A 20,614-nucleotide genomic window follows, 5' to 3' on the forward strand; every position below is an offset into this window, starting at 1 on the left:
TTTCTAGATCTCCTCTCCCTTTGCCTGTACTGCTTCTTTCTTTCCCCCAGCACATCTCTGGCCTTAAGACAGCAATTCCTTTACCCTGATTTTTGTGCTTGTTTGTGAAGGTCAACAGTTAGAACTGGACTGTGTGAGGAGTGAAGACAGACAAAAGAGATGAGATTCTCAAAGGATTCTCAAAGCCCCCAACAATTGTGGCTGTTGAAGAAATGATAAGGGAACTCAGAAGTTGCATTTTCAGTTGGTTAGACTGTCTGTCAGCTCACCAAGACAGCCATGTTGCATACATTCATTCAAACCTGAAATTAAATTGCCTCTGAACAATATATCCACCCAAATAGTTCTAAAATTAAACTACTATAATGGGAAGAAAAACCTTAAACTAAACAGATACACTTTGGCTCTGAAAAGCAATTACATGAAAATGTCACATTATGCATAAACTCTAGAAGACTACACTGCAGACTTGGGGAAGGCCAACAGATGTGCAAGAGCCAGCACAGGATGACACATCCACCTGGGATTAAATCAAACACTAGATTTCCAGAAGAGGGTCGGAGTGCGTAATAATCAGATAGAAAACTACATAAAAAATAATTCAACAAGAAGTTCTAAGCAAAATTTAAAAGATAAACAAGCTGACAAATGCAAATTCTGGAAGTCTTAAAAACGAAAAAGTGAAGTGAAATGTCTGATTTTAAAAACAATAGCAACCTCACGAATTCAGCATAAAGACAGCCAGGGATCAATGCAATAGCAAAGTACAATATAAGGGTAATGGAAGGGATCATATGGATACAGGTTGTGCATTATAGGAAGCTTGGTGCCAAAGCACGAATGACAACCAGTGAATGGCAATTTGAACGAAAGCACTAGGGCTCTCCTGCCAATATGCACTGGACAGTAACAGAACTCCAATAATCCCAAAGAAAGTAATTTTGAGATCGCAGTTATTTTGTAGGTAGGATGAGGGTCAAGAAGGGAAGCCATGCTGAGATTAATTCTTTAGCTATCATAAGCAATTACTTCTTGGAGCATCTGGCCAAAGAAGTCACAAAAGCAAAGACAGCTCTTTATTTAGCCCGTAGAACCTACTTTGAAATGTAGCTTCTGAAGAACACTATAGCAGGGGTATCAATGTACTCTAATTCAACATTCTCGTGAAGTGAAAGAAAACCTTACACCTTTTGCCATAAAAAAATCCACTGCTAATTTCAGCAAAGGGAGTGACATAACAATGAAGTTGCTATTAAAAGATAGTTAAAAGCAGCATCTCAAAGGGCAGAATACAAGCATCATGAAAACTTTCAGAGCTGTACATAGAATATTGAGGACCATCTTGCTGAAGGAATCCATAATTTTTCCAGAGACATCAAAAATGGAAGAAACCTGCCTAAAACATGTTAAGGACGGTATATTTTGTTTCGTAGCCTGATCTTCCTAGTGTTTTCCTTTTACATCTTAAGCCATCTCTACATCAATGTTTACTACAGAGAACGCTGAGAAAGTTCACATACAGGAGATTTTCCTCTGTGGGGAAGACAGCTTGAGGATCTGTCTCAGACTGAATCAATTTTTAGAAAGAAACAATAAAATTGACATTTTAGGGTGCTCATAATTTGGTACCATTACCCCAGGAGTTGTAAAGTTATTCAGATATGAAAGAGTCAGATTCTACGTGGTAAACTGCCATTGAAGGCAACTTCATTTTTAAACATATTCTAAGAGGATTCAAGAGACTGCTGACAAACCTGTATCAAGCAGATACTAAAAAATTACAATAAAAAAAGAGTTAACAGGCATGCTAGCAAGCCAAGTATCATACAGAAAAACCAAAAGAGCAGTTGCAGGGGGTACCGTGCTTCCGGGATCAAAATTATTTATATGAACAGGCAAATAGATAAGGAATGACTTGCCTGAAAGGACATACCTGAGTTTCCTAACAACTTGAGTCTATCTTTACAAAGGCTCTTTCAAAAATCAAAATCCTTTGTGAGGTTCTGGGATATAACCATAGCCCTGTGTAACAAAGTGATGTCTCCCCACCTACTTACTCTCACAGTTTCTTGTACAAAAATATAAGCTTTTGATGATTTCTGTCCATATCAACACTCCCGAAACTCTGTGCAAGCAGAGAAAAGGACTCGCTAATTATTCCTCAGATTAGTCAAAGGAACTACTTACCAGAGTCCCTAAACAAACTTGATCTCTTTTTGTCCTTCTCCCTGTGCTAGGTTTTGCCTAAAATCACTACCTCATCTTATTGTTATTACAGGGATACTAGGATTAAAAAATATCCAACTCTTTACCTATCATCTTTGCAAGACTCTCCTGCAAGGCATGTAAAGATATGAATGCCATGACTGATTCACTACAGGAGGAAAAGTTACCCAGATTCCTTCAATACACACATTTTGGATGATTAAAGTGGTTTTTTTGTTTGTTTTGGATTGTCTTGGTTTGTTTTGTTGTTGTTTTTTTTAATTTATCTCTAACAGTTAAATATAACTGTTCAGTGGTGAGATTGCTACAAATCTCAGAGTTAAAGCAGCAATATTCACTCCGCATGTAACACGCAGGTATGTGCCATATACCTATTAATTACCCCATAATTCCTAAGTGTTCATTCCACTGAGGTCATGAGACTATGTTGTAAAAATGACCATCATTTAAAATACTGTTAAAAATAAGACAAGCTAAAACTGGGAACTCCTTTGCTTCATGTCTAGACATTATTCACCTGTGATAGTACTTACAGAAGTAGAGAAGGCAAAGGATACAATCTGGCAACAACCTCAGGAAAACAGACTCTCGCAATCTGTTAGAAACTGACTTACTGCTTCCTTGACAAATTTAGCCTCAATCGTCTCTGCTATAAAGAAAGCTTGCTCCCTTTGGACAGTTAGGGTATCAGCTGTGCTTGCAACCATGCTCTGGATGGCACGTAACCAAGTACAGATAAAGACATCAATTAAAGGAGCATGAAGGAACAAAAAGACACAGAAAAGCCTCGTCACGCCAACTCTTTCTGGTTTTGTTCATTTTAACATTTTCTCTCCTTACTTTTCCACTGTTTTCCACAGCTTAGCAGCCTTTGGACTTTCTTTCAGTGTACCTATGTTACTACTTGTATCAGTTACACCCCACTTTAGTCTGTTTTACACCTACATGTACTTCCTACAGCCTTCCCAATTGTAAGGCTCAAACCAGCTTTGTTTAAAGAGGAATTACGTGATTACTTGGTATCTTTTAAATGGCTGAAGCAAGTATTTTGAGATGCATTTTAGGCTTACGGTAACGAGGAAAGAATGAACTCTTTGTCACTGTGCCAAGAGCTCTCCAGCATACCTTTACCTAGAACACTAAGCATAATCCTCTCAGTCATTTGTAGTCCATAGTTAACAAGCTAGAGATACAATAAAGAAAAAATGCAGTTTGCCTTTTGGATCATAGAAATAGCTTGGTATCTACAGCATTACCTTGCCTGTGCTTTGTAAGATTGTAGTTCTTGTCCTCCATACTCTCTCCCTGCTGACAATATCTCTGGTTACATCCACTTCAGCATCAACAAAACTTCTCTGTTTAAGAGCAGTTATGTCATCATCCAGATCAGTTTTGATAGTGGATCTTTTCTTTGCCATGATTTTTGCTTTGATAGCAGCAATTTTTTCCACTGACATGGCTTCAGACAAGGACCTAAATGAGCAAAAATAGCAGAAGAGACTGAATAACAGCACAAACAATTCTTCTGAGAGAATTTCTGAATGAGTAGTTTCCTCCTGCTTAAGTTTACATCTATGCCATAAAAAGTCACCTTACATATACATAAAGATTATATGAGCTCGGCATTGATTCTAATGCCCAAAACAGCATTTTTCTGACAAAAGACTCCATACAGGTATTAGCACAAAAGAGTCAAAAAAATCCCAACTATAACAAGCAGAAATAAAGACTGAAAATGTAAAGCATCAGGACTACCACTTCCATTCACAATATCATCTGACTTTCAACTCTTAGTAATTTATAGCAAATTACAATTTTGTGTCTAGTCAGTCAATCTCAGGCTTCCAAAGCATTAAACTAAATTCTGGTTGAGGCTCTGTTATGCAGACTTGGGAACTTGGAAGATCAGTGTTACATTTCAGAACACGTAGGCCAAACAAACAGACGGTAGTAACTTTGTCCACCTTAAACTGTATTTGAAGTAGCTCAGCTCAGTCCAAGAGTGCAACATTTTTATCTGTTTGCTTTTAATTGTAAACACAGCAGGATTTACTTGCCAAACACTGAGCACTATTGTTTTCCAGGTAAACTGAAGAATAAAAAGGACTGAATTGCACAATCCCAACTGCACATAACCAATTCTATTCTACATGATATTTTGAGAACACAGTGCTTCACAGTGCTTAAGTTTTCAATTTCCTTTTACACCTAAGCTACTGAAAAAGGAACTTATTTGTTGCTCTTAAATGAAGCAACAAGAGTGACAAACACACAAAATTCACTGCTTGTGAATGTCACTTGCACTTTTAAAGGGACAATCTTTTGCATTCAATTGTATTCTGTATTTGCAGATTTTTACTAAGTAATTACAAATAACATTTGGTAATCTTCACTGCAATATTGTCTCATACTCCAAAACTTTCATTTGTAGCACGCTCAAACTAACATCCAAATTATCAGTTTACACAAAACAATATGCATAGTTACACTTTTTGTTTCTTAAACTTCCTGACTTTTAGTCAGGTATGACAATCAAATCTGTGGTGTTTTTTTTTTTTTTGTTCTAACAGTTTCCTTTTATGTACACCTAAACAAGACACAGATAGGAAGATGATATTTTTATGTGCTTAGGTGCAATTATATCTCACTTGGCTATATTAATTGTTGAAAGGCTAACTCATAAATTTAATCCTGGTAAAGGACAGACAAACATTCACAACATGGCTTATGCTCAGGAAATAAATTTCTCAAGAATGCAGTTGGTCTATCAAGTGAAACTATTTATTTGCAAAATCCAATGCAGATGAAACGATGTTACTGCATACTCATACACCTTCCTAGCAGGAAGTATGATTCCCATTTTGCATTCTGAGAGCTGACACACACAAGAAATAAAGCAACTACCTTTACATTATGGCTTCAGAACTTAGGTATTTGAAAATGAGTTACTAGAGTTTGGTATCCTACTAAGTACCTACTAAGCCCAAGATCCTTAGCATCAACAAGGTCTTGGAATAATTTCATTTCCTTTCTGCCTGGCTTGGGGAAGATATGGTGTAAGACACAAGAACAGCAGTCACTCTCTGCAAAATTCTGGACAGATACAACAGAAAAGGAAAGGTGACAGGCAAGTTTTTAAACACTTGAATACTGATTACTACTTATGGCAATGACAGTGCATTATCCTCTGGTAGTCTACTGCCTCCTCAGAGGAAACAAGCTCACCTCTGCAAGGAGTCAAACTGAGGTCCTGCTACCCTTAGATGTATTCTTACATTATTTTCCTCCTTTTTGCACAAGACACTCCTCAGTACAGGATTTTCTTTCTTTGAAATAGAGATCATCAGCTTTCCTTTGCAATTCTGCTCATTGTCTTTGACTGCTTAGATAAACACCATGGCAGAAGAAAGCATAAGTAGTGGGGGTTGGAGGGCAAAGTGAGACAACTGTTCTTACACATGTGAATAAAAAAAAGATATCTCATGCCACACCATCTGAACTTCCACTCAAGAACAGTAGTCTGACCAGGCACGAGGTTCTATCCCCTCAAGCATAATTGATGATAGCACCTAAGGGGAGGGGGGATACGGTTGAGGCAAAAAACTTCCAATGAGAGCTATTGGACAAAAGTTAAGACCACATGCCTAATTGTTATTAGTCTTTTAATTAAGCATTATCCATATGAAATTGAAGTATTCCTACCTGATCTGCTCTGTTTGCACGATACCTTCTTTATGTCCTTCCAACCGAGCCGCCAACCGCTCCTTGTCAAGACGCACACACTCTTCATCCTAGGAGTAACAGTGGTGTTTAAATTTTTGTGTGTTCTCTTTAATAAGAGAAATACAGCCAGAATTAAAGCTATATAGAATTCACTTTAAGATTAGCAAGGACTATCTTTATTTCCAAGCATTTTTGAACTGTGCACTAGTATTCATTGTACAGCTACTGGAAATTTAAGAACCACAATATACAATTAGAATAATGAAAAGAAAACTACTATTCCCTTATAAAGTGCCTTGCTGAGACAAGATTTCAAAAGAATAGAAAAGCAGTAAGAGAATTTGAAGGTGACAAACAATAACTATACATACATTTTTGACAAGCTCAATGATGTTTTTACAGAAAACTGCCCAGAAGTGTGACATTTTGATGCAGAACTTTCATAAATGGCATTCTTAATGAATATATAGACAAGTCGAGAGTAAAGACTAGTAAAGTGACTTCCAGTTACTCAAGCGAGGATGAAGACAGACATGTAAGGTGAGAAAGCAACAGAAAGACGTAACTTGATGCCATTTTTTCAGCTTTAAAGCTGATATCACTTATGTCTTATCAGTCTTATTTCCCCACAATATCAAAATCATCATCAAGCCTGTCCTACTGCTAAAAAGCTGAAGCATAGCAAAAACAGTCATGCCCATGTATCAGGAGAGACCTGGAATCTCTACACTGAAACAGTTTCTGAATAGCTTAAAACAGACTTTACAGACTCAGCAGCCAGAGCAGCAAAGAAACAAATGAAAGATGGCCATAAACTGATCAGGTTCGTATGTAGAATACTTGATTCTCCAAATCATGATGTTGAAGATGTACAGTTTGAAAACATAATGGCATCACAACCATATAGGGAAATGTAGAATGTAACTCTACAGATCACCAATATGTCATCTCAGAGCAATTGTGCCTGTGAGCCATTAAGAATGCCCAAAGTTCTCATTAATCTTATGCTTATAAAGCTAAGCACAAGCAATGTTCAAATCCAATTCTGGAATAATGGAATGTATGTATTTACAATAAATCTAAGAAGAAATCTAAAGCCTCAGAGCTCCGAAAATATGTACAGACAGATTTATAACAACTCAGAAGAAAAAAAGGATGAACACAGTTAAAAAGTAATAGGGGAAAAAAATAAACTAGTTTTTAAAACCAGGCAGAATTATGTAATACGTGTAAGAACTAGACACGTCAATTTTATTCCAGAGATACTTGTGAAAATACACTGTTTAATTACCCAACACATAGCTTCAGAAAATACTAAATCACAGGGACAACAGTTTTGTATACCACTATAAAGATACTAAAAAAAAATTGCAACAGGTATTTATAGATCCGTGGTCAAGCTTTACCCTTTCACACTCCGATGTACAGCCAGCAACTCAAATTCCAAGTTTAAACCAGAGGCTAGAATTCCTAAGTTCTATCTCCTTCTGGTTCATGTACACACTAACAGAAGTAGCGTGTGCACCCAGAGGACAGGTAGTCCAGCTGAACTGCTACAAAATGAGAAAAACTATAATTTACATACACACCCCCCAAATTTGTATCGATGACAGTTACTGTTATTACCTCTATTCTTGGTTTCTTTGCTTCCGCTAGTATTTCATCTGCTGCTCTTTTAACTACAAGAAAAAGAGGACATTAAAAATGCAGCATTGCAGAATACTTTCATAAAACAAACTTTGAGGCTACTTTTTAGTTAAACTATACCTTGAGTGGATCGTTGAAGGCCGATTTCAAGTGGAGCACTTCTGTCTATACTTGATGAGGTTGCTGTAATCAAACAACATTTCATGTAATTATACTGAAATACTTATCAAACCTTTTATAAAAGGATGAAGAACAACAGATAACATGCAACAATGTAAATTCTAATTAGATATTAAGAAAATAATGTCTTTAGCAAAGGTTGTCAAACACTGGCACCAGAGATATTCAGAACCTGACTTAATATCAAGTTAGGTCAGATTGCTCGGGGCCATTTGACTCTTCAAAAAGGGGACTGAACCAGATGAGTCTGTGGTCCCTTCCAACATTAGTCAGCAATTCTATGATCTGTAAATACTACCCAGGAGAAAACAGTCACAAGAAGTTACTTTATAACCTGGAATCAAGGTCTACTTGTTCATCTGCTTTTTGGAAGAAAGACAACCTGAGGGTCCCTCTAAAAAAGGTTTACTGCTCATATTACAGAAATCATCTCATATTCCAACATAGAGAGACCACGTGCAAGACAGAGCAAGATAAAGTAGGCCATATTTATTTTTCTCTGGTCAGAGAGAAACCTCTCTGACTATTGGTAACAGAAATTTTAGCACGATAGAATACCAGGAAAATCTGCCAGACTGAAAAAGCAGTGATTTGATACATTTTATTATACTGCAGATGTTATCCCACACACTCATTGCATCAAAATCAAAGTTTCCCACAATCTGGAGAGAAGGAAGAAACAAACATGGAGCATTCTAACAGATAACTATTAACCAAGGATGTTAATAATCAAGTAGCTCACTTCTAAACATGCGCGTAGGAATGCAGCTCCTAGGTGTCTTAAAAATAGTTCAGAATAAACTAATTTTTCTTTAAATTAGTTTAAGAAGCCTCAACATGGTCAGTTAAGCTACAGATTGACCCTCATGTATTGCCCCCTCATTTATCCCATAAATGCAAAGCAAGAGAGTACTGTGTCTTTAACAGAAAACATCACTCACATGTTTCCCCATTTAGGTATGCAAGTAAGTCTTTCCTATCAGGTCTTCTTACCACAGGAATGTTTTCAGTCTGAAAAGACAACAGACTTGACATTAAACTGTTATTCCCTCAGAAAGACTCTTGATGAAGATTTTTCCACTTTCATTGACCACTCATCCGCACAAAGAAAGGAAAACATGTCCTGCATCACAAGCAAGCACAACTATCAAGCTTAAAAATGCAACTACTTTCTGGAGGATGTTTAACTACACAAAATGAAACACGTCATCTGCTATAAAACAAAGGGAGGACAGACTTTTTCCTCCTTCATTTCAGACTTGCAAATAAGCAGTAGAGTATTTTTTAAACACACACAGTTCATTGCATACCTTTTTCCCTTTCCCCAGGGACTAGACATGCTACCATCACTCTCTGACAATCGCTATGCAAACATTACTCAGCTCAAACCAGACAAAATGAAGTTCTATATGGTCTACTTACTGCAGCACGACGGACATAAACAGGATGTGAAAGGTGCACATTATTGAGCAGGAACAAGATAGAATCCAAAGTGTAGTATTCCCTGGGCTGACCCTCCTTCCCAGTCCTGTAAAATCATGAAACACAGTTTTTAACATTTAACAAAGCATTTTCCCTCCAAACGCAGTGGTTTTACTCATGGCTCACCACCAGCCTCAAGACACTCACCACGTAAGTGCCAACCTCACTGGGGGAAGGCAGAAGAAATAAAAACCACTCCTCAAGCATAACTTTCTTTAACCTGGAAGAGCTACACAATACCTATTAAATGTACCAGAACTTTAAGTCTGTTGTCTCTATAGTGTGGATATAATGTCACTGCTGCTTTCTTGGAATTTCGTTTCTAAGCAAAACAAAAAAATGTGTTGATCAAAAGCACCCAATAACCTGTTCTGAACTCATTACTAGCAGGAAGGCTTAAAACATTACCTTCTTAGTGACGCCTGAGAAAACAAACACCTTATTTCATAGGGAGAAAAATTATTCAAAATACTGTGGGAATCGGTAGAATAAAGGATCTTTCTATCACTCTTCCTTCCAATAACTTAGCCTGCATATTTACATGGTGGAAGGGAGGGTTATGTTTTGTTGCAAGGACAAGGAAAGGGAAGAGACTTTGCATCTTTCAACTGCTAAGAAACAAAGTTGGCTGAACAACTGTAACAAAGTTGGACTCCTCAGCAAGGAATTGTTTGGCCATTTTATTGTTTCACTGCTATCTTTGATCAGGTAGCATCTGAACTTGTTCAGGGTACTGGTAGAAACAAAAGCTTCCTCCACATAGACTTGACTCTGAAGCGAAGCCCGTGTCACATGCCACAGTTGTCACTGCATTTTACAATCAACACTGTAGATTCTCTCTTTTCAGAGTAAGCCATTATTTCTCTGAAGTGCATCACATCCAATGATTATATTAAAAAGTCCAGCTGCTCATCTACTCAAGTTTCTTTACACTATTTAGCAATGAACGGTGTAATTTAGAAAACAAACACTGAACGGTTATCTATTAATTTGCAAATACAGCATTACAAAGCCCCAGGCATTGACAAAGCTCAGCAGTGCACAGCTGGTACTTCACCTAAGCCACACATGCAAGAAATCCCCATGCTCATTATCATTGCAAGAGGATGCTTTATTACAAGGACAATACAAGATAGTGCATGTTAAAGGCAGAGCGTCAGATGGGAGAGCAATTGTACAGCAAGGAGAAAATCTAAGCCTAAACTGGCATTTCAACATCAGTTCGTGATCCTTTCAGATTTGCCAGAGGACCTGCTCAAAATAAAGAGGTAAAAGCAAGCTAGTCTGAATGCAGCTTACTTCACTCAATTAACAAACAATGTCAGTAGCAAAAGAAATTAATCTTCTTTTCCCATATTACTAATTACATCAGTTATTTCAGAAAAACAATCTTATGATCCAGGCCTTGAAAAGTCCAGCACTTCAAAAAAAAGTGATGCAACTTTTAATACTTGTTAAACTCCAGCTTAAAAGCTGAAGAAAACGTTTACATAATGCAAAAGAGAAAGCTTCACCTGGTTGGTTTTAGCACCAGAAATTTATTTCCAGTTCATCCATTCACACTCCAAGGGCACCACAAGTTTATTCGTTTTCTAACTGCTCCACTTCCTTTTTTGTGTTTGAAAGCATGGATTTCGGTAGAGGTTCTAAGTTCCTGGGTCTCATTCACAGAAGCAAGCGGTAATCGTCAAAAATACAAGACTGGACACGTGGAGCATCACACAAAGCACAATACCCACGACCAGCTGCTCTCTGTTTAAAAACTTCTCAACTGTCCAAACAAGTCCCTCTGATGGGTAAACAAGGCAAATGAGGTGCTGGTACATTGATTCCTTCCTTGGATTTTGAAGCTGATTCTATAATCACTCTTCTGGGGCCATGGACCAACCATTATGTCAAAACAAACAAAACATCTCATCTTAGTCCATCCTGCCTTCAGAAGTATTCATAGAGTTATGCTCTGTGGACTGTATCTGGGAACCAACCTGCATCAGAACAACTTTCTGTGTTTTGTTTCCAGGTTACCCTTACCCTGGCTCCTTTCCTCAGACCAATTCACTGTTTGGCAGCCACTCGTGCCAGCGTGGAGAGAAGGCAGCACTGCTGACTTCTGCCAGCTTTGCTGCTCAAGGAGCCACAGTGTTAAATGTCTACTGGGACTAATTCTAGAAGGGACAGAATGCCACCACTGCTATTCTGACTTGGATTACTCTCTCCAGACCGGCAGCGGACAGAGATGCAATTACAGCAACCAGGCTGTGGACATCTAAAACAGAAATCATATTGGCTTTGTGAAAGATTAAGCTATTAACAACAGCTCACTGCATGCATAGTTTGGACACCCTCAAGTGCCCCAAGTAAGAGATTTTGAATCTTACAAGTTGTTGATGATGTTCCTCATACGTCCCAGCAATTACAAAAACTAACAGCTCCCTAACTGTGATCTCAAAGGTATTGAGCACGGCTTGCAGAACTGGTTCTTCAATTTAAACATTTAAGACAGAATGTTCTACAGTGGTTCACAAGAGATGCAGTGAATCAATAGCAGCCTCATTCTACCAAAAGTTCAGAAGCCACCTTTTTGGGTCTGAACCAAGATTTACTAGTTTACTAAAAAATAAAAAATCTGTAACATTATCATAAGAGATGAAGAACTGCACAGCTGTTATGTGGTTACTGCTTCTGCTCGGCACATCCTCTGCTCCCCCACGATCCCTCTCTGACCATAAAGATAAAGCTGTGTTAATGTACGCAATAAAGTTTTTCTCTCCAGCTGCCACCTTCTTGTCTTTTGTTAATAATTTCCACACCTAAATCAAGTTTTCCTAAGCAGTAGAAGAGTCAGGCTAGCATATCAGTTTCTCTGTTCCCTACAGAATGGGGGTGAAACGTGTCTGTCCAGTTAAGCATTACTTATTACTGCCTGGGAAAAGCGACTTGTAGCAAGGAAAACACCATAACTGTCTATGTAGCTACTCAGCAAAACAGAACCAAGACTTATCAGAAGCTTTAAAACTTATCTCCTTATGCAAATATTTCCTTCCTCTCTGGTTTACCTACCAGTATCCCCCTTTCAGCCAGGAAGTGCAACTAAATCCCAAGCAAGTTTCTGAAAGCTTGAAATAGACAATGAAATACCACATTTCTAGATTTAAACTGAGTGTAAAGTTACAGCAGTTTTAAAAAATCTGTCTATGAGTTAACATAAACAGATTTCCTTCCTTTCTTCCTCAAACTAGAGGACATTGCATCAATGCTAATATCCTTATCATAATTATGAAAAATCAAAAAACAATCCCCAGACAGAGTGAGCTACAAGGATTTTGTTGGAGAAATCTGTGGGCTCTCCTGGTCTTCTCGCAAGCTCCCAAGCACACGGCACTCTCTTTGATCACTACCTGCAGCGCTCACTACCTGACATTTAACAAACAGCATCAGTTTCCCTTGGGTTGCAAGGATTCACTGAAGCCCTTCCAGCGTGGACATCACAAGCCTGCAACTGCCACTTTCCGAAGAAAGGTGAGCAAAGCAGCCCCTCATACTACCAACAACGCACAGCAAGCCACCAAGTTCAACAGGTACAGAAACTGACGTTCTAGAACTTTTCTAAAAAAAATATAAAGAAGTACTTTACCGACTGTAGCTACTTTAGGAAGAGAAAGGCGATTTCTACGTGCCTGTTACGGCAGGGCCGAGAAAGCCCCCTGTTCCCCAGGGCTCACTGCTGCCTCCCCACCCGGTGCCCAAGCTGCGGGGGGTGCCGAGCCGCCCGGAGCCCCGGCACGCACCGATTTCGGGGGATTTCTCCCCAGAAACCGGGACAGGCTCCGCGGGGCTGCCTCACCCCCGTGGCCGCCTGCAGCCCCCGGGAGGGGGCCGCACAGCCCGGGGACGGCCCGCACCGAGCCGTGGGGCCCCGGGGAGCCTCCCCAGGGGTCAGGCGGGGCTCAGCCCGGCAGCCACCCCCCGAAACCCCTCGGCAACCCCAGCCCCCCGCGGCCCCGGAGGCTCACCCCCAGATGACATAGTTGGTCTTGACATTCTTCGGCCAGGAGAACTCGCCGAAGATCACCTCGTCGCCCTTCACCACGATCTCCTTCTTCTGCGTGTTGTACTGCCGCAGCACGCTCAGCACGTCCGCCATCTTCTGCCCGCCGCCACCGGCCCCGCCGCCGCCGCCGCCAGCCGCGAGAGGACCCCGCCGCCAACCGCCAGGCCCCGGGCTGCCCGCGGAGAACGCCTGAGCGCCGCCGCCCCGCCCCGCCCCGCCCCGCCCCGCCCCGCCCCGCCCCTGGGCGGCCGCAGCGGGCTGAGGGGGCGCCGCCTGGGGCCTCCCGCGAGCCGGTCAGAGCGGGGTGGGAGGGAAAGGAGGAAATCCGCGTGTTATCCCTGTGTTATCAGTCGCTAAACACACTTGTCAGAATTTAATTCCTGTCAGGATTTAATGCTGACGTTTAATTCTGAATTAGAATTCAGTTCTGACAAGAGCAGGCGGTTGACACCCCAGTAAAATAAAGTGATCCCGGAAATATTTATTGTCTTCGCAAAAACCACTGACAAGGCCCCACGCCTGGTATTTCCTCACACACCTACCATTTCCTCATCACCTGCATGACCGGGTCCGTACAGAGCAGAGGGGAGGGCTTCGTGGGGCTCCTGTGGCACCGCTCAGCCCAGCAGCCGCACAAAGCCTCCCCTGCGAGCATGCCTTGTCATGCTTTCTTGTCATGCTTTCTTGTCAGTCCAAGTTCATGTTTTCCCCTGCAAGCACACCTTTGCTTTCTCGTCTGTCCAACTTAACATCTTCTGCTCGACCACAGAACTGGAAATGAGCTGCACAGCAGAGCCCGCTGCACTGATACCTGCTGGGCAACACCAACGCTGGAATATTACACCTGGAGGAAAGCTCTCCTGAAGGCTTATGCTCGGAATGTTCTTAACATTTTCAGTATTAGCAGAAAATTTTAACCCATTTCAAGACTGCAAAGAGCATAATTGCATCATTTTTCTTCCTATAAGTAGCACATACCAAGACTGCCGAAACAGTCAGCAGTTTCTATAATTTCCTGGTCTGAGATGTTAGTGGTATCGCAAATCTGCTTCTAATATTTCACAGTTGGTGTCAAAAGAGTTTAATACACAAATATGCTAGACCTAGTAACATCACTAATTATACCAATCACCTCCAGTATTTATTTTTCAACTGTCATGGAGTATTATCTATGTACTTAGGAATAGCATTCATGTACTGAGGAAGCAAAACCATAATGAATAAACAGAATGTAATTTCTCACATTAGATTTACTGGAGCTGCAACCCATGAAAAAAATGAAATGGAACTTGAAATTCTTCCAGTGGTTCCAGTCCTGTTTCTGCTTCTCATCCAAAAACCACTTGGCATCACCTCAGCAGCTTTTAACTAGACTACGAATACTTTCTTTAACAACATACAAAGTCATTATGTTTCATGAAGTTGTGGTTGATCTACCTTTTTACTTCAGTATGCCTTCGTTAAAAGTTTTAGACAGAAGTATACAGAGCAGTTCAGACTTTGCTTTGGGAATCACAGTGAGAATATCAATCATTATTTTTACCACATGGTATTTGATACCTAAGTGCTTATCAGCTTTAGCCCAGGTGATGAAGCTAGAAAACCTTTATCTGAAATGGGAAAACATGTTACAGGTTAGTACAGCGAAAGCACACTGCATGGGTACAGGTTCCAGCTGCATTTGTAAACTAACACAGCCGTGGTGTAACAGACTACATCCACGTTTTCTATACAATCAAAAGAAGGTTTGACAATTTGAAGTCACAGGTAAGTTCACCAAGACCATATGTACATCAAGAAGGATTGTTCAAGTCTTGTAGCACAGGAGCAAAATAAACACACCGTGCCTGAATCCACATCAACCTGTTACCCTTAAGGCAGCACCGGCAGCGAACAGGGGTCGGTTTTACACATTAATCGATTTCCTTGTGCTGTTTATCACAGGACTGACGGCTGCCCAGTGACCGAGGCCACAACTTTCAGACTTTTCCTCCCCAGCAGGCGGGCGGGGCGCACCCAGGGCACCCGCAGCCCCGTCTGGCAGTTCCCAGGGGCTCAGAGGCGTCCCACGTAGCGCCACCCCCGGAGCAGAGCAGGCAGCGCCGCGGGCAGCCCCGCGCTCGGCCGGGAGGCGGGGAGGGGGTGGAGGGGGGGCCTCGAGCGGCACCGGACCGCCGCGAGGACTGCGGGGCCCCGCCCCTTCCGGTCGGCCGCCATGTTGCCGCGGGGGGCGGCAGGGCTGCGCCGGGGGTGGGTGGGGATGGGATGGGGACAAGGGGGAGGGTGTCCCTACAGCCCGCGGTCGTCGGCGTTGAAAAGGAAACTTAAAGCGTTTGTCTGGAGAAAGCAACCGCTTTCCGTGCAGTCTGTAAAGTCAGACTTTATTTTGATCGTCCTGCACGCTGTGGGAGCTAATACAGCCCCCGGCGTTGCAGCCAAGTGTGACGGGAAAATTACATGAAATATTTACAGCACTACGATCCTTTTAAAAAAACAACTTTAATTTGTGAGCTGAAAATTGTCATTTCTTTGTAAGCTTGTATTATCTGACTTGTATTTCTGTTTAGCTTTAGGATGGGGAACAGCCAGCCCGTCTCTGTTGGACTGTCTAGCAATGACGCTGCGAATCAAATCCAGGTAACAAATTGCTTGTGTCTTACAACGTTATTTGTGCCTTCAGCTGTTCGTGTCTTCAACTTCTCTAAAAACCGTGGCTGCTTCAAAGCTTGTCTGAATTACACAAAGAAGTTCTGTAAGTTCTGCCTATCCCACCCGATTTTTAACAGTTAATTGTAATTAATGTTAGTATTAAGTAATATGGGCAGCGTTGTTCATCCCCAGTGCTGGTACCTGGTCTTTCCAGGCTGTATCCTTTGTATGTTTTTCTTCAGTCTTCTAGTCTAATTCAGGACTGTTATCAGTATTGGGGATTAAAGCTAGTCAAATTACTGCTACCAAACATTTGTTACAATTATAGCAGATTTATAACTTCTCCGTTTGTTTTCGTGGCTGTCGGATACTGTTAAAATACACTGACTTAAAAACAAGGCTCACTTACTTGAACGTTCTCGTAAATATACAGGAGATTATTTCAGAGAACTGTGTGGTCATTTTCTCTAAAACAACGTGCTTCTACTGCAAAAAGGCCAAAAAGCTTTTTGAGCACATGAATGTAAATTACACAGCTGTAGAACTGGACTTGAATGAAAACGGAAGCCAGATACAAGACGTTCTTGAACAGATGACTGGTGGCAGAACAGTGAGTATACTTTCTTACACGTAATAAGAAAAATAAGAACTTAAACTACGTGTTTTCTGTGGGTTATGGACATATCAAGGTCTTCAATCTTTTGGGCCGAGTAAACTTGGGATACAAGCTCCTAAATGAAAAACAAGGTACTGCAGAAGGGTTCTGTGCTTTTTCTTGAGACCTTCTGGCTGTCCCTCAGAGGTGATCTTTTCTGCACTGCCACTAAGATGATTTAAGTATCAAAGTCAGTTTTCATTTGTATAGACGTATTTATTGTATTAACACTTACCATGTTTGTCACTCCTTAATTTTATATAGCCTCACTTGACTCAATTGTTTGAATTTATGAATCTCCCCTGTAGTGACTTCAAACCCACTTCTGAGTAGCAAGTGAACAAAGTTTTCTATTTCTGTAAATATTATGGAAACAGGAGTTGTACAGTAATATTGAAACAGTAATATGCATAATAAGAGAGTAAATATTGTGTGTGTGTGTGTGTATACACTATATACGTACACACCCACACCTATGCTAAGAGTGGAATCTGTAAGCGCACATACCAGTGCTTGAGTCCATATGGGTTTGCTTACGTTTTTTTCTTTTTTTCAAGCGACTGATGCAATTTTCTTGTTCTTGATAGGTCCCAAGAGTGTTTGTTAATGGGAGTTTTGTTGGAGGTGCTACAGATACTCAAAGACTTCACGAAGAAGGCAAGCTACTGCCATTGATTCATCAATGTCAACTGAAAGGAAAATCCTGAACCACCATCTAGCCTAGCTTAGTTCTGCCTTTATATAAACAGGTAAAAATTCAGACAAGTTAAAAAGATTGCAAAGACGCAGTGCATCAGCTGGGGTTAACTGCTTCCAGCCAAGAATTTCTGAATCTCAGATCGTTCTCTGACACAGACTCTATGGAACTGACAAATTACTTTGTTTCCTTGCCTCAGCTTTACCACAATCGTTATGTACCTCTTGGAACTCCAAGTGTATTCTAATGATGTCATTTTATTGGTGTTGCATTGGTGGTAATATGCTTCAATGAAATACTGACTGTAGTAGAGTTAAGGTTTTTGAAGAATCCTGTTTTGTTTTTTTCCTGCAGCTAAGGTTGCTTTCTAGCCTCATTCTACCACAGTTACAATACATGGTCAACTTAATGGCTTTGTTAAATTTTAAATGTCAAATTGCAATCAGAAAGTACAAAGCATCACGTTTATAGTGATGTTGCTGCATGTCAAGTTTCTAACTGTTGTTCATTTGTTACTTCTACATTACTTGTACTAGTTTGATTTTTTTTTTTTGCCTGTTACTAAAAGCAGTACCTAATGGCTCTGCTTTTGTGTATTTCTAAATAGTGTTGAAACCACCTATTTTTGTGCAACTTAAATTGTAATTTTATTTACAAGAGAACTTAAATGTAAATTACAGGAATGTGTTCTGCAAGTATTGGATCAATCAGTGAGTGTCCTTTGTGGTATCGGTCATTCCTTTTAATAGAGGAGGCTGGCAGTAGGGGAAGTAGGTCAGCTTCACTAATCTCTCATACGGTTGCTCTCAATTCGAGCAGAGGATCACACGTAACCTGCAACTTTGCGGTCTTGCAAAGGGTCAGTCACTGTTTTAACACTGACTAGGCTTTCATTGTATGAAAGTATCTTAGGATCTTCTGAAGAGGCTTGAACTACAACAGTCTCCCAAACCTAGCCCCTGTCCTTTGATTAAATTCTTTGGTCATATATGTCTGTGGAAGATTAAGGTAGTAGGAGGTTCTCCCTTGACAGTCATGAATGGTAGGGGATATCCACCTTTGTTTACCTCCCTCATATTTCATCATCTGATCTTGTAAGTACTTAATTATAAGTTCAAGTGCTATGGAAAAAGGGAATAGAGATCCTTGCAGTTTTAGAGTGGTAGGTAATTGCTTTCATCTTTACTCTGCACTGTATCAGTCTAGACGCTGTCATTCTGGAATATCCTGGTGTAGCCAGGCAGCTCAGTGACACTAAACTCTACATCATCATCAAGCCAGTGCTATTATGAAACTTAAGACCAAGTAAAATGGGTCTAATATGCATAGAGTTTATTTAGTACTTAAGTTCTACAGTCAGAATGCAGTTTACTAGCAATATTAACTTGCAGTTAAATGTCTAAAAAATCCAAATTCAATAGTTTCAGTACAATGTACATCCAAAGCCAGAGCAGCCAATGCCAAGACTTGGTTATTTCAGGAAAGTTCATCATACGTGAGTAGAAAATTATATCCCTTTCCTCAGTAAAAGGGACAATTACACTACTAAAGATGCACAGTTTAGAATAAAAACATTAGTCTATTTTTATTCACTCCTTGTGAATAAGACGTCTGTTATTTCCATTGTTGTGGGCACTGCGTGCACATAAACAACTTTCTTTCCACAAGGAAACAAAGCACCACATCCATCTTCAGCTCGGATAATTGTGATTACAAGGCTGTCATCTGAATTTGACAACTTCCTTGTTGCAGTGCAGCTTTGAAATAAATTTAAGTAACAGTTTGTAAAAAGAGTTCAGTATACAGTCATCTGCACTGTGCATCTTTAACATATAATTAGCTAACTAAACACACTGACCTTGTTATATTATTATTGCAATTCACTACCTTTTGCTAGTTTCATCATTGCCTTAAGTCTTTGTTAACAAGGACACGCTCATTAAGTTAAAACACCATCAAATGTGCATCTCTCCCTAAATTTATACTTAATAAAGCAATTTAGTTTGCACGTGTGCTGGTATCCAAGTATTCTTTTTCCCTGTGTATAATTCTTAGGCCAGTTTTGTTTTCTTAGAAGATTAACAATTTTGCACCTGAAAGCTTGTAAATCCATCATGTAAAAATAACAGTATGCAAAGGAATTTTTCAAAGACCTCACTTTTCATTTTGTTCCCTGATAGAAAAAGTCCCAAAACAGTAGTTTAAAATACCACTTTGAGTTCTACATTTCAGAAATCCCAGGGCACTTAAGGCAATATTCCATTCCAACAGCTGAGAAAGCCTACTGTACGCCTGCAGAGCTTCATGAGTGCCAGTTTATTATTTCTTTTCAACTATATTAAGGCTCCCCATCCAAATGTTTTCTCATTCATTTTGTATTGTTTCATAGAAAGTAGCAGCAAGACAGTGCCTTCATTATTGGATGGCACAAAGCCATGTTATGTTTAAGTTCTTTAAACATGATACGGCAGTTCAGTGTGGTTCCACTCTAGGAACAAAAAAGGGCAGGGAGAGGCATTCAAAATAAAAAGTTCCATATTTTTTGCTTAGTATTGTCTCCAGAACAAAAGCTGTTTGTTTTAAAATAATGGTTGTCTTGGGATGTGAATGTTAAAAATGGTCCGTTAAAATATTCTGTAATAGGAATTATACTTAAGCACTCATCCAGCTCAAATAGTATGCTCCTAAGAAGCATGAGTAGCTAAAAACAAACATCAGGTTATTTAACTAAGCAGACAGAGCTGTGAATGCATGTATCTGTTCATTGCGTCTACAGAATTTTGAAAGAGTAGAACTGCACTTTTATATGAGAACGTAACAGAACAGACGTTCTATCGTAAATAGTTGTGCTTAACTAAAAAGCTGGTAACATTAGGGAAACAGCTATTTCCATTCATTATTTGTTAATGAAGTATTTGTGAAAGTTCTGACTATCACATATATATGCAAATATATATATTTATTTAAACTTAAATTCAGAATGCAGAAATACCTAAAGAAACCACACGTTACAGTATCAAAATCATAAATCCAAATGTAAGCACACATACTTAAAGACACCATACCTTATGCTGCAATTAGCTAATTTTAAGCAGCACATACGAAATACAATCCTACTGTTTTATCTTTTCCCCTTAAGTCTTACTCAGCAATGTTGTACACTGTACTCTATCAGGGTATGATGAAATCTCTACCACTTCAGCAATAAAGCCCGTAGAACAATTTACTTACAGCGTATTTGTCCACTGTGAGCCACTGCAAATAGCTAAATAAACCCAATAAAGTGATGAAATGCTTAAAAAAA

The 20,614-nt window shown here is 39.9% G+C and overlaps 2 protein-coding genes across 2 annotated transcripts in view; one reads left to right on the forward strand and one right to left on the reverse strand.

Moving 5' to 3' along the window:
* The window catches only part of CDC73 (cell division cycle 73), a 96,798-nt gene extending 83,309 nt beyond the window's left edge, over positions 1-13,489 (reverse strand). The window contains exons 1-7 of the mRNA XM_035537324.2: positions 13,272-13,489; positions 9,199-9,304; positions 8,718-8,787; positions 7,717-7,779; positions 7,576-7,628; positions 5,929-6,017; positions 3,483-3,699 (exon numbers count right to left, since the gene is read on the reverse strand). Of these exons, the coding sequence (XP_035393217.1) occupies positions 3,483-3,699; positions 5,929-6,017; positions 7,576-7,628; positions 7,717-7,779; positions 8,718-8,787; positions 9,199-9,304; positions 13,272-13,402 (729 nt within the window). The 5' untranslated portion in view covers positions 13,403-13,489. The remainder of the gene's footprint in view (positions 1-3,482; positions 3,700-5,928; positions 6,018-7,575; positions 7,629-7,716; positions 7,780-8,717; positions 8,788-9,198; positions 9,305-13,271) is intronic.
* A 1,967-nt stretch (positions 13,490-15,456) lies between these two features.
* On the forward strand, positions 15,457-19,322 carry GLRX2 (glutaredoxin 2). The gene is made up of 4 exons (XM_035537383.1): positions 15,457-15,559; positions 15,877-15,946; positions 16,392-16,568; positions 17,201-19,322. The coding sequence occupies exons 1-4, from the start codon at positions 15,525-15,527 to the stop codon at positions 17,318-17,320; spliced, it is 402 nt and encodes a 133-aa protein (XP_035393276.1). The 5' UTR covers positions 15,457-15,524; the 3' UTR covers positions 17,321-19,322.
* The last annotated feature ends 1,292 nt before the right edge of the window (positions 19,323-20,614 follow it).

Source organism: Cygnus atratus, chromosome 8, assembly GCF_013377495.2.
Source record: "Cygnus atratus isolate AKBS03 ecotype Queensland, Australia chromosome 8, CAtr_DNAZoo_HiC_assembly, whole genome shotgun sequence".
Taxonomy (NCBI): domain Eukaryota; kingdom Metazoa; phylum Chordata; class Aves; order Anseriformes; family Anatidae; genus Cygnus; species Cygnus atratus.

Bases quoted from the DNA above. Each gene is read 5' to 3' on its own strand.
- GLRX2 (XM_035537383.1), top strand. From the start codon at position 15,525: ATGTTGCCGCGGGGGGCGGCAGGGCTGCGCCGGGG. The intron at 15,560-15,876 runs GTGGGTGGGGAT...ATTTCTGTTTAG, and splicing joins GCGGCAGGGCTGCGCCGGGG to CTTTAGGATGGGGAACAGCC. The intron at 15,947-16,391 runs GTAACAAATTGC...GTAAATATACAG, and splicing joins ACGCTGCGAATCAAATCCAG to GAGATTATTTCAGAGAACTG.